The sequence below is a fragment of the Urocitellus parryii genome, chromosome 12 (assembly GCF_045843805.1).
Source record: "Urocitellus parryii isolate mUroPar1 chromosome 12, mUroPar1.hap1, whole genome shotgun sequence".
Classification (NCBI taxonomy): domain Eukaryota; kingdom Metazoa; phylum Chordata; class Mammalia; order Rodentia; family Sciuridae; genus Urocitellus; species Urocitellus parryii.
In genome coordinates, this window is record NC_135542.1 from 59,725,490 (window position 1) to 59,739,887 (window position 14,398).

The 14,398-nt window shown below is 40.7% G+C and overlaps 1 protein-coding gene across 1 annotated transcript in view; it reads left to right on the forward strand.

Annotated features, from left to right (window-relative positions):
* The window catches only part of Vit (vitrin), a 104,985-nt gene that overhangs the window by 26,356 nt on the left and 64,231 nt on the right, over positions 1-14,398 (forward strand). Inside the window, exon 3 of the mRNA XM_077791927.1 lies at positions 5,446-5,511. Within this exon, the coding sequence (XP_077648053.1) occupies positions 5,446-5,511 (66 nt within the window). The remainder of the gene's footprint in view (positions 1-5,445; positions 5,512-14,398) is intronic.

A 14,398-nucleotide genomic window follows, 5' to 3' on the forward strand; every position in this document is an offset into this window, starting at 1 on the left:
TAGGAAATGATGAATAACTCCATTGATGAAAAAAACAAAGGCAACTCCTGTTCACAGATTTCTCTACGTCCTCCAAGGTCTGCATCCTGGGCAACTCCCTCCTCAGCCCACTGGTCAGGGCCATTCCCTTGAGTCTCTTATGACTTCCACCCCTGGTAGGTACTATGACTGCTTCCCTGACCCAGATCCTTACACCTCCAACTCATTCTCCAGGATAGGTGTGTTCCTCTCCCTAAAGTCCATGTCCATCTTATAGGCCTTTGAACACGCTGTTCCCTTTTCAGGTATGCTTCTCCTCCATCCCTACATCCCCACATCCCCACATCCTCACAAGACTCTGGTCCTCCAAGAAGATTCCCTCGGCCCCATTATGTGGGGCCATCTTCCTAGGTGCTTCCTCGACCCCTATGTTCTCATCACGGCTACACTGTATTTGCCTTGTCGTTAGCCTGACCCTCCAAACACGGTAAACCCATTGAGGACAGGAGCTGTGTCTTACTGTGGTATCTCCAGTGCTCCACACATATCATAGATACAAAATAAGTTTTGCTCCACAAATGATTGCTCTTAGCCATGCTAGATTTTCAAGGTATCAGAGCCATCCAATGATCCCCCTCCCCAAATTGTTAAATTAACAATAGTTATTTAATTAATATATTTCAAAATAAGCATGTTTGTTTTACATGTCTTTAAATGCACCATAGAAATTTTAGGCTGTTCCGCTACTCGTTGTCTTTGAAGTCCCTTGTAAAATCAATGTGTAAGCTCCCCGGGAGCAAGTGGAATAAAGAGACGAAGGCTGTTGTTAGCAAATTTGAGTTCTAGTTACAACTTCTGGCCCCAGATAACTACAGATTTAGGGAAAGTGTTAACCTTGACTTTAGTTTACTTTCCATAAAATAAAGAGATGCTCTCTAAAGCTTCTCCTGGGTTTAATATTCTGGATAAATTTAAGTTTTATGTGGGTATAGAAAATAAACAGTCATATCTTTGCTCTGATTTATTTGATGCTAAATGTTCCAATAAGTACATAATCCCAAATTAAGTTATTAGGGAAGTTTTTAACTGCTTTAAAAAGATCTGCTTTACAAATCGGTTTTCCAGAAAACATTGTGGATACTACCTGTATTAGTATATTGAGGAGTTAAAAAATATCCAGTAAGAAGTTTCTGGGCTAGAAGGAGACATTTCTGTAAAAGTCTAGGTACATAAGTATTCAGTAAGTACTTATCGATTTGATTATTGGTTAGATGTTCTGGCACTTCATGTCTTCCCTGGAAAATGGATTATAATTTATTACTGACAGGAAAACTAAAAATAATAAGCACAGATTAATCATACTGATAACTTTAGAAAGCACTTTTCATTATTGTAAGCCTATATGATTTCAATATAAGCAAATGTAAACATAATTTAGCAATGTTGCCTGTTTTTAATGATAAAAGAAATGTTCTATATAAACTATATATTTTATTTATAAAGAATATAATATAAAAGGGAAAAAATATAAAAATAGAAACCCTAATCCCATTATTGTTAACATTTTGGTACTTGTTCCAGTTACTTCTCTGCATATATTTTAACTTTGTCAGAATTATTCTTAAGATTAGAGTAGAACACTTCACAGATAATTTAATGTTCTTCTACACATCATTTGTAATAAATGCCTAGGATTTCCCTATTGTTGGGGCATTTCCAACATTTCATTATTTCCAGATTGCCATTAGAAACGATATAATGAGTACTTTTTACATAAATCTTTGTCTATATCAATGATTGTAACTTGGGATATATTCCTAGGAGTGTTATTGTCTCAGTTAAAGAATATAAAAATTAAGACTCTTGAAACCTTTTATCAAATTGCTTTCCAGAATGGCTCCACCTGCTTAGATTTCATGAACAGCACACAAAATTCACTAACCCCAAATCCCTGCCAAACTTAAGTTTAATCTTGTGTTCCATATTTACTGACATGAAATAGGAAAACATTCCCTAAAACATTTTGTTTCCATTGCATTTTTTATCATTAATGAGATTGAACATTGTTTCAAGTTTATTCATTTGCATTTTCTCCACTTACAAATTATGTGATCAGTTTTTTACATTGATTTAAAAACAGTTGCACTTAATATAACTGTCCTTGCTATTACAAAAGAGAAAGGGGGAAGTAGTAGAAAGTTTTTATTACAAAAAGTACTTTTAATATTTAATTTCCTTGAAATTTTAAGCAGTACCAAAGAGAACTGAGAATTTTTTAGGTTATTTAAAACTGAACACCAGATTTTTAAAAAATGGAGAAGCATTTGTACAGAGCTGGTAATCATGTTTGCCTTGGAACTTTGGATTCTGGAATTAATTTCCACAAGGTTTGTAGACACAAATGGCCAGATAATTAACTACTCTTACAAACGGGGCTGACTTGCAGAACCATCTGCCACCACGCTCGTGGAAGTGGGCACCATCCGTCTTGGGGCTCTGCCAGGCTTCCTAGGAAAACAAATAGAAGACGGATGTTTCTCTCACCCAAGTTCAACATGCAATTCACTATATCCAGTGTAGCAAGAGAAGTCTTGCTGATGATAAATGAAGATTTGCTCCAAAGCACAAGCACATTTGCAGGCCTTATTGACCAGCCCTCTCTTGGAGGAGTGGTTTCTGGGGAGCTTTAATTAACAAGCACATGAACTGAAGGGATAGCCCGTGTGTACCAATGACAATTGTGACTTTATTAGCCACTACTGTTAAACTGAACCAGCCATGCATGCCTGGAGGGTCTGGGTGACCAAACAAATGATGGGGTGGTCTTGCTGAAATATTATCGTTCTAGTGATACCAGAGATTATAAACCACTTGTCAAAGCCACAAGGCCCAGAAGGACAGTATTTGGTTTTCTCTGAGAACTTACATACAAATTTATTGTTTCACTTGCTTAATTTTTTATATACTTATTTGGTGCTTGTTTAAAAAATATTCTAGATATTTATTTTTGCACATAAAATAAAAATATAGTCTTTATACAGAGTTAAACTGTGCAGAAACTACTATAAAAAGGACATTCACACCCAACCAAACCACAGAAGTAAATAACACCTAAAAAATGTCCTCCTTTCTCCTTCTTGGCTAGACTTCTGATGCCCACTCAGTTCTCTTTCATGGTACTGTTCTTGTAGCACATGGTACGTCAACTGTCCACAATACAACTAGAGCTCATGGACAAAACGGGATCATTTGGTGGCTGCATCATTGACACAGATTAGCTAGTGTCTTAGTCTGTTCAGATTGCTGTAACAAACTGTCATGGATTGGGTGGTTTATGAAAACAGAAATTTCCTTCTCAAAATTCTGGAGGTTGAGAAGGCCAAGTTAAGGCACTAGCAGATTCAGTGTTTGGTGAAGGCCAGTTTCCTGGCATGGACAGCCACATTCTCATCATGTTTTTTACGTGATGGAAGAGACAAGAAATTGTCCTGGAGCCTCTTGGATTTGTTGTTGATGTTTTGTTCTGTTTTTTATTATTGTGGCGCTGGGGATTGAACCCAGGCCCTTGTGCATACTAGGCAAGTGCTCTATCCCTGAGATGCATCCTCAGCCCTAGAACCTTTTTTATGAGAACACTCATTCCATTCATGACAGACCCAATCCCCTTCCAAAGACTCCACCGTCTAACGCCATCCCCTTGGGATTTAGGATGTCAACATATGAATTTGGAAGGACACAAACTTTCATTCTATAGCAGCTAGACAATTAAAATATAAGCACAAGGTTTTCTTAAACACTTGGTGACATTACCATCTTTTCCTTCAAAACTGGCTGCCAATTTGAGATCCCCTATGTCCCTTTATGCCAAAATTGAGCATCAGTGTTCTGTTAAAAAGCAACACACAGGCTAGGAAGTCAAGTGCCTATTTTGATTCTTCTATTTTCCCACATTCATCTTGAGTCCCGACTCAGAAAGTGAGTTTCTCTGAAATGTAGCTAAAACGGAGGTAAGTTAAAGCAGAGCCATCCTGGGTAGTGAGATGGAGGAATGCCAAGAGAGAAAGAAAGAGGAGAAGAGAACTGACCAGCATTCTGGAACAGCAATGCTTTCTGTCTACAGTTAAAGAATCAGTGCAGCAATGGCAAAATGAGTTTGTTCACACATTGTGAATACAAAATTGCCATGAGAAATGGCTGCAATACGTACCAAAATTTTAGGTGAGCATGAATCTCACCTAAATTAATTTTAAGGAAATAATAATAAATCTGTGCAAAACTAAAGTTACTTTTATTAAGTGAAAACTGGCTAAATGATGCTACATCCATATAGTGCAATACTTTGCAAGCAGTTAAAATTACTGTGGGAAGAAAATTTAATGACAAGAAAAAAAATGTTGATAGATATCCTGAAGTTGAAATAAGTTATAAATATTAAAAATAGTATGAGTATGATCAAATGTATATTTGAAAGTATCCATATGAATATATGTAGATACAGATATGAGGGGAGAGAAAGAGAGAAAGTCTGAAAATACATACTTTGGAGTTCTGTACTAGTTTTTGTGCCTTTTACATTTTTCTGCAAGGAGTGTATATTATTTTTGTAATAAGAATAAAAGCAGTCAACATTATTTTTAAAAATACAAGGCTCAAGTTCATCTTACATGCTTGAAAAGAAACCAGGAATCTAACCTGAAAGTTAAAAGGATGAAGAATTCCCCTACTTCACCTATTGCTGTACTTCCTGAAGGAGATCAGGGCCCCCAATGCTATCTGAGCTCTCTCCTATATTTCAGGAAGACACAGAACCAGGGCTTCTAGAGTAGATGACCAGGGGACCATCAGGTGACTTCTCAGACTTTGTGTCTAGTCTCCCCTCTTCTCCCAACCTCTTTCTCCTCTTTTTTCTTTCCCAGACAGCCTGTCTCCTGAGACTTCTTACATCTCTCCTCCATTCAGTCTTACCTCAGTTACTTACAGGCACACACACATACAAGCACACATTTGTGTGGACACACAAACACACACATGCACACTGCATGTGTAGTCTGGAAATTGGTCATTTGGAAACCCGCTGTGGAACAGAGCAAAAGACAACAAGAAGGGTACAAGTGCTTCTACCCCTATCCTTCATTCCTGGGACCAGGCAAATTAGGAGACTTCTCTAGACCCACATTCCCTCCTTTGAAAATGGAGACTGTAGAACTGGGATAGTGAAATGTAAAGGCATCAAAACACAGGACAAGTATCCAGGAGGCGTTTTTTGAAAAGACCTTTCAGCAGGGGCTAAGAAAAGTACACAAACTATGTATCTCATTTCCCTAATCTTAATATATGGGGAAATAGTGCCATCAGTGAGAATGCTTTGTGCATTATCCAACCAAATGTAAGAACCAAAAGAGAATGAACATTCGGGTGAAATAATATTAATTAGATTTTTAAACATTTTTTATTTTCTTTGCATAGTTTTGCTGGTGACTGGCATACATTCCAATAAAGAAATGACTAAGAAGATTAAAAGGCCCAAGTTCAGTAAGTAAAATCATCATTCCTCACTGGTATGAGGCATCTGTCTCGCATGTGGAGGGTTGTTACACTTGCTTTAGAGAATGTGGAAGGTGGTTTTTGTTTTGGTTCTGTTTGGCTTTTGCTGTCCTCTCAGGTTGCTTTGCATTCAGACTGAACAATGATGAGTCTTACTCATCATGTACACCGTTTCAAAGGGCATTTGACATGAGACCTGTTTTTAAGGTAACAGGAATGTAGTTTCACTGACCAGAAAATTTTAAAATGCACACCAGGCAACACCATGGTTCTATGTTGAAGCTGGACTAGGTATTTCCCTGCCATCAACCTCTGTTTCAATTCCCCATGCTAGAAAATTCAGTCCAGCTAGTGCAAAAAAAGTCCAGTAAATCTGCCCACCCTGGAGCATGCCCTGTGATCAGAAGGTAAATGTCACAGAAAAGCCCAAAGGATTTCACACTCAGTCAGTGGAAGGAGGAAAAATAAATTTCACTTTTCGGTGATGTATCAATTAAGATTAGATGGCAGAAAGTCCAAAACAATTGGCACATACATAAGACTGAAATTTCTTTAGTTTCTTTCTGTTTCCTGTAAACAGAGTCTGTGCTTTTATGGACGCTCCACCATCTCCAGGGACCCAGACCCCTGTCTGGTCATTCTGCCCTTCTCAACATGGATTCCAGTTCATTACCCAAGATGGCCGTCTCCTCTGCCGCAGTCTGTCTGGGCACAATTCAGGAGCCACTTGTCAAAAGAAACTAACTTTATTTTTAGAACTACAAACGTCAAACAAAACAGCTCCTCAGGAAAAAACCCTCAGAGCCCAACTACCACCACCGGCTTCCACAAGCCTCTCACCCCCACCCCAGCCTCTCCACCTCCCACAATCCTGCTCTTGAGGCCGATTGGCTGGGTTGTGTGGGCGGAGCCAAAGAAGTCCCCCAATGAGCAGCTCCGTGGAGGAGCCAATCAGCTAGATGTTGCTGGGGCCGCTGTGAGCCAATCATCAGCTGGCAGTCTGAAGGGCAGGGAAACAGCCCAATGAACATCACTGCAGAGGAGCCAATCAACTAGATGTTGCTGGGGCCGCTGTGAGCCAATCATCAGCTGGCAGCTGGAAGTTTGCTGGGGCCCCTTTGGTTGTGGCTCTCAACACTCCTCTCCATCCACTTCTCCACTTAATAAGGCATGAGGAGGAGAATAACTCCTTCTCAGAGATGTCCAGAAAGTTGAATGTATAACACTTATCCTTAAATACCATTGGCCAGCAGTAAGGAAGAGAGGGAAACTCCTTGATTTCAAACATCCACATATCTACCTAAAAGTAAGGACTTTTAGTACCAGCAGGAAAAAAAAGGAAGAATGGATACTGAGAAATAATGAGCAGGATGGGACACAGATGGAAAATCTCACACTCACATATTGTGAGCACACTGGGATATCTGGATCCAAATTTGTGGGCTCAATGGAGGCTTGAGTTAAGGTGTGTTTATAAAGGGCCATAAAATAAAGGTTTTAGATACTGTCAAGGTTCTATGCTCTCACAACCGAAACTTTCTTTAGAGACATTTAAATTCAAGTGCTTTGAAATCAGCAACGTTAGTCATTTGAAAAGAAAGAACCATCTTTGCTTCACGCACCACCCTTTTTTTCTTCTTCTCCTTTAAACCCTCTATGTGGGATTTCCTGTTGAAATGAGGCCAAAAGGGCAGCCTCCTAGGCTGAAATACTAAAAAGGAATCAGTTGTTTATTTATTCCTGTCAGGACCAAGAGCCAAGAGGAAAGGCCCTGGGGCAGATGTGTGTTCAAAACAATGATTGGGTTAATATAGAGACAAATGCACACCCCAGTATGAATTCCTTTGGGCTCTTTCCAGTATCTTAAGTAGGAAAATCATGAAAGGTTCCATGATTACCATGACAACAGTTTGCAGTGACTATGAAAGTCTCTGCTAAATGACCCAAGGGCAAACCTCTATGAGAGATCTCAGATGGATTGAATTTCTGATATGCTAAATTCTAGTTTTATTCTCAAAATCTCCCTAGTGATGCAGCACATTTGAATCAATAAATGCCTGAGGTCTTTTCTCTAATTGAAACTCTGGCACAATCATTAAATAAGGAGGAAAAAAGATCCAATGAAAGTAATAGAATATTCCCAAACCATGGAGATAGCTGATTCTTGACCTCAGGAGTGTTTCCAAATCATAATCTATAGCTTGAGGCCATAGTGATTTTCATCTTTCCCATTCAACTTGGTCTATAGCTGAGGCAGGTGACTGATGATAAAGAAGGCACAGGATTCCTTCATTCAACAAGTATTTACTAGGTGCCACCGAGTATGTGACATGGAGTTGGACACTCAAGATACAACAGTGATTGAGACTCACCCCTTACCCTCACAGAGCTCACAATCTAGGGAGGAAGAAAGACAAGCCAACGGGTAATTATTATTTCATATGTTTGTGCTAGGACAACAGGGAGAATATGGAGAAGAAACTGTGCCTCTGGGAGTATTTCCTTCAGGAAATGACACATCAACACTGATAAAGCCAAATAGGCAGAGGCATTACAAACTGAGAAAACACACGGTATCCAGGGTCTGAAAAGTAGAAAAAAACTAAAATGCATTTTGGTTTGGTTGAAACACAGAGTGAAAGGGTAAAGTTTCTAAGCTGCAAAGCCTGAGTTAAAATGTAAAGGACTAGGTATTGTAAAGTTTCTGAACTGCACACAGAACCTGAAATTCCTGAGGTAGTTAAGACAATGCCCGGTACTGACCATTTAGTTATTAAATAACCTGGACCCTGTGCAGTTTGGCACGTAGGCATTCAAGGCCCAAACCAATCAGTTTGAATGTACCCCCCTTCTTAGGAGTGACCTATCACCCCCGCCTGACCTGTTCCCGCCAGTGAATGTACTAATCATGTTCAGGAATTGTTGTTTGATTTTCCCACGGTGTATGATGATTTGTTAAAGGGGACCATGACGTATGTAAAGTTCCTGCCCTCCCCAAAAAGTGTACTTAAGCACTGCTCAACCCCTGCTCGGGGCTCTTGGTCACTCTCCCTTCTTGAGCGAGCCTGGAGCCCCAGTGCGCTGGATCGGATCCTCAATAAATCCCCTTTTGCTGTTGCATGAGTCGGTGGTCTCTTCCTCCGACGTTCGCCGGACCCTTACAAGAGTAGAAGTTGAAGGTGTTGAGGAAAAGGTGGTGAATAAGCAGACACCAGATTGTGAAGGACTATACTACTGTGTTTAGGAATCTGGACTTCATCATGAGTCAGCGGGGAGTATCTCAATGCAGGTTATTTTGGTTGCAATTAGCAGAAATCCAAGCTCAATTTGCTTAAGTAGAAAAGGGGATTTGGACAGGAAGTAGGGTAGCTTGCAGAACCCAAGGAGGGAAGTGCAGCTGGAACTCCCTGGAACTGGTCCCCAGATGGAGGGTCCACAAGAACACCCCTGCTTCTCTCCGCATATCTGTATTTCCTTCCCGCCCCTGTTTCCCTACCCCAAGATCCTGGGATACAGAATCTAATTGTATGAGCTTAGACAGGCAGGGATCCACTTCTCTGAGAGCAGTGTGGTTCTCAGAGGAGAGTAAGGTGGTTCAGGAAATGAACAATCCTGCCAACAACAACAAAGAAACTTTGTATCAGTGTATGAGGGCAGAAGACAGGGAATGTAATTGGCCAGTGAAGAAGCATTAGAGATTTACATGCATATATAGGTGGCATGAAAGTATCTACAAAGTGTGGACAGAATTCCACACAAATGTTTGTAGTACAGTGGAATGCAGAACAATCACAACTTCTCTTGTCTCCTTAGGAGACAAACTGTGCACCCTAGGCCTGCCTCCTGTGTACCTAGAGACCCCCAAGCTCATTCCAGAGGAAAGTGTTTATGGATCCAAGGATCCAAAGAGACTTTGATTTATAAAATCAAAAGGTTTTATTGACCTACAATTTCTTCAAGAAGGTACCCTAAGAGGAGTGGGTAGGGAGCCGGGGCCTTCCTCCTAGTCACTAAACAAAGAAACGTGACCACATCATTCTTACAGTTGACACGTCAGAATCTGTCTTATAGGTAACTCCCAAAGGATTTTTAAGCAAAGTGGAATTATAAAAGCCGGACATTAAACAAATCATTTTGGCAGACAAGACTAGTCATTCTTTTAAAAATGTGGTTCCTGCACCAGAAACATTAGCATCACCTGGGACCCTTTGTCACATCCACTCCTGACCTCCAGAGTCAGATATTATAGGGAGACATTATGGTTATCTTGCTATGCTCAGAATCCTCTATCCCTGGGAGCTAGTGTTAACTTAGCTAGTGTTAACTTGAGTTTTAAGGTTAAGATTGATAATTCTGAGCCTTTGTACAGTTTCCTTGGGTCGCATTACCACAGCAACTGGGCAACCTTAGCTTGTACCTTTGCACAGGGGGTTCCCAGCACAAGCAGCACACCACAACCACAGGCAATCAAACACCTTGATCCATATCATCACTCCCACCACTCCCACCGTCTGAGAGTCTTGAGGATCAGTACCCAAGACATGATACCAAAGTTGTCAAAGCCAGACTAGAAACTCAGGTCTGGGTGAGGTTCTACCTCTGCTGCTTTCCCAGTGGTCCCCTCCCAAGCCAGGTAGACTTAGGAATGAGGATTCTAAGAGTGTTGGATGAGCAACAGCTGACCAAATGAGAAGTAAAGTAGAAGAGGAATGGATAAAATAGGAAAAGGAGAATACCCTGAATACTTGGCTTGAGAACATCTGCTGTACCAGTGCATCTATTCTGTCTGTGTGTAGGGTCACAATTGCTTCAGACAATTTGTTCTTTCTCTCCTCCCTTCTTTCCCTTCATTTACATTTCTTTTTTCCTCATATCCCTTTTCCTTCTTTCTACTTCTTTGGTCTGGGCACAGTCCCCAGTGGCCTTCATCAGGGGCCCTTTAGACCTAGAAGATAGTACTTGAGAACATGTTGAAAATACTCTGGCATGGGGGGTTTGACAAAGGGAAAAAGCCAAGATGGAAAAAGCAATTGAACAGATTCTCACAGATAACTCCCCAAGCTTATATGTGATCATTCATTCCAAGCCAACACTTAGCTTTCATGTGAATAGTTGTATCTGGTACAATTTGATTCTACCACACTTGGCTTATTACATTACTTCATTTTCTAAATCAAATTAAGTCTGATTCCAAACCACCAAGTGCAAGGGGAAAAGGGTGTAGAATTCAAATTCCATATTTACAGCAGCTTTCTTTCTCTGTGTTCCAGCCCCTAGAAGGTTTATGCAGACTAAAAGATTGAGAGAGTTCCAGGAGTAGTATGGTGTCCAAGTCCATGTTATCCCTGGAAGGTGGGTAGCTCCCCTGTTTTCTGGACTGTAGTACTTTGGCAGAGATGGAGAAACTTTGTGCCTCAGGCTCCACCCCAAGAGGCATCATTCTGGGTGCTGCTCTGAGGCAGTTTCTCCAAGAAAGCTCTAGGGAATGAGGACATTTTCTGTCCTGGAACCTGCCCACCCACTCCCACCTTCCTAGTCTTGGAACATTATTTTCTCTTCATCACTCCTGGGGCTGAAAGAACTCAATTTCCCCTCAAACAAGGGAGATTCAGAGAGTCTAATTCTCAAAGCACAGAGAATGTGATCCTTAGGCAGCTCTGCCCTCTGCCCGGCGACCTTGAGCTCCAAAGATAGGAGAATGTGAAAGCCTGGCCACCTTCTCAGTATAGTAAAAGGGGGAAAATAAAACGGAATTAACATGTGAATGACTTAATAAATTAACCTGCTGGAGAGTTCAAGATAAAGTTTACCTGTGGCACTAATGACAGGTGTATCACTTACTTTGAGAAGTGATTTTTTTCAAGGTTTTCCGGATATAGTTGGGGTCACAAATCTAACCCTACCTAGCAGGACCTTAGAGGCAGGTTTAGTTAGCCAAAACCCACTTGAGCAGTTTCTAACGAATTACCCAAATGTGGTTGCTTTTTTCTTGATTGTTTAATGCTGCAGATAATGATAGAAGGGTTATAATTTCTAAGGACTAATCCCATTTATGTGTAGGTTATACATTCAAAAAGAAAGACCTGCTCTTCAATCATGAGCCTTTCAGCCCATACTGTAATAAATACATATGTTACCACATAAATCACATCCTCCAAAGAGTCCAGAAAAGTGTCTGCCTGGCAGCGTGTCTGCAGACAGGCCTCATTCATAGTTTTTTTTTTTCACACAAAAAGAAGCCCCAGAAGAGCCCCAGCAGCAATGGCCTCAGTCCAAAGAGGCTTTAGGAGAGAGTACTTCACACAGGTGGGAGCCAGGACAACTAACTGCACAACACGTTACAGGCTGCCCATCCAGAAAGTCTTCAATTTCATTAAGCATCCAATCTCATATAAGACAGAATAAAAATATGTGCCCCCACCCCAGCCCACGAACAATATATATGCAAAAGAAAGCCTTCCTGGCCCCAACCCCTATCCACAACACAGACACAAGACTAGATTAATTGCTTCCTGTGTGGGGGCACTCCCACTTAAGTACTGACCACATTGAATTCTAAGAACATTTTCATATAGTCAGTCTTCCCAGCAAGACCAAGACCAAAACCACCATGAAGACATACAGAGTGCTCATTAGGTAACTGTTGGGTGGATGGACAGACAAATGGACAACAACCACTATAAAATAAAGCAAAAATGTGGTAAATGCTACACAAAAATAACAAGAGAATTCATGTTGGTTTCATGAAGGAACATTCAAAACAAAACTTGAAAAATAAGTAGAATTCTACAGGTAGAGGTAGATGGGAGAGCTTTCTGACTGGACTGACCCCAGATATCATGGAGAACAAGGGCAGGATGAGGTCAGGAAACAGAGAGGAGGGATGGTGTGATTTTACAGTGACATGGTAGGGGAGTCTTGGGAGATGCTACTGGAAGGTGAGATAGCACGCATAGGAAGAATGATCTGAGAAGTTGTTGTTCTTTTCTATAGTTAAAAGATAGGGTCTCCTGAGGGTTTTTCAAGCAGGAAATGTACATGATGGAGACAACAAACAGAAAGCTGAACAAGGGGATATTCTCCAGAGACAATGGAGCTACATTCTGAAATATTTCCATTACATTACAGACTGTTGAAATATGCTTAATTTGAGGTGAAGTGTATGACCTTTAATTCATATAGTTCTCTCCAAGAAGTTACCCTTAATACCTTGAACGGCATGGAAAGATTTTTGCAATCAGCCTTGAGAGGGTGGATGATTCCCAGACCTACTGCCTGGAGCATGAAGAGGTCATTGTTCTGGTACTTGGTTAGCTTGTGCATTGGATGCTGATGATGAACAAAAATACAGCTCTGTGATTGTAGGATTTGGCATAGCATGCACAGGGCTGCTTGGGCAGGTTCACGTATAACAACTAGTAAGTAATCTTCAGTGTATGCTTGCTTCTTAGATACCTAGTGTCAAACCAGTGTATTCTCCACACAGATTGCTGTGTGTGCCCTTTCTCAGACAATGAAAAAGGAAACAGACCTACTTCCTAGCAATCATGATGTATGGGTGAGAAAGAAAACAGACTCTCCCCATGTTACAGATTTTTAGTTGAGCGAATTCTACCTTGTTCAATTCCCAGAAGTAACAGGAAAACCACGCAAAGAAAATTTCACTCAAACGGTTGCCTTACAAGTATTTTGGGGGCAAATATATAGACGCATACCTGCATGTACACAGATACACGCGTACGCACATGCACACACACACATCTATCTACCAGACGCCTGCATTCATCCACTAGTAATTGCCAACAATCTTTGAGTTCAGAATAGCCCTATAAGAAAAGATCAAACAGTAATTGATTTCCTCTTCACTTATGAAAGAGGTGAGCAGATAGAGCTAGCAAAACTTTGGATTTACAGCAAGAAGACCTGAGTTCAGGTCTTGGCCCTGCTACTTCTCCTGAGCTTGGGTACAGCCACTTGCCTCTCAGGAAAATGGATACAATATGTCTTTTAGGGTTTTGTTAAGAATCAAGGGAAAGAATGAGAATAGGTTATTTTTAGACAAACTTCTACAGCTGCCTAACTTACCTATGTTGCCACAGGTAAATTATTCTGTCATTCAATCATCCCTTGATCACAGTCTTTCCTTGGATTATGGATTAAAAAATACATATGAACCAAACTTTATAGACTTTCTTAGGTACTTAAAGATTGAGCTTGGAGTTATCTATCAAGACAAGTACGCTTTACTAGATTTGTCTATGTGAAACAATTTCCATTGCTTGTACTATATTTTCTCCAATTGTTATTTGTAGACTCTTCTTGAAATCTTTTTATACCATGAGAAATATTTCTTTAACCTACAACCTTGCACATTTTCCTGGCAAAGGTTCAACTGAAGTAGGAGTGTGGTATGGCACTGAATTCAGACATATCAGGGTTTGAATCTAGCCCCACCAATGACCAAAGCTGTAATTTCAGAGTTTAAAGTGATTTCATCCCAATGTGAGCTTGGCCTCCATGACTTCTTAGATGTCAGATTAAACCTGTGTAAATTCAATCCTGGACCCTTTTTTAAAGTCTGTAACTCCCCCATAATTTCTGGAAAATTTATGATAGATGTCCTCATGATTTTCTCTGCCTAGCCACTCCTAAGTCCTCCTGTCCCATTCTCGTGGTCCTCTTGTCTTGTGGCTCAACTCCTTTACCAGCTTCTATGAGAATTTCCCCTTCACCTGACATTTTGTCATATTCTGGACCCTTTACTATAGATTCTCGAGGGCCAACAGAAGGAACCAACTTATGGAGCACAAGCTCTTCCCCAGCACCTCATTTCCCTCTCACTTTGTCTCCCCCCCTTCCCATCTCCTGTTCCCCC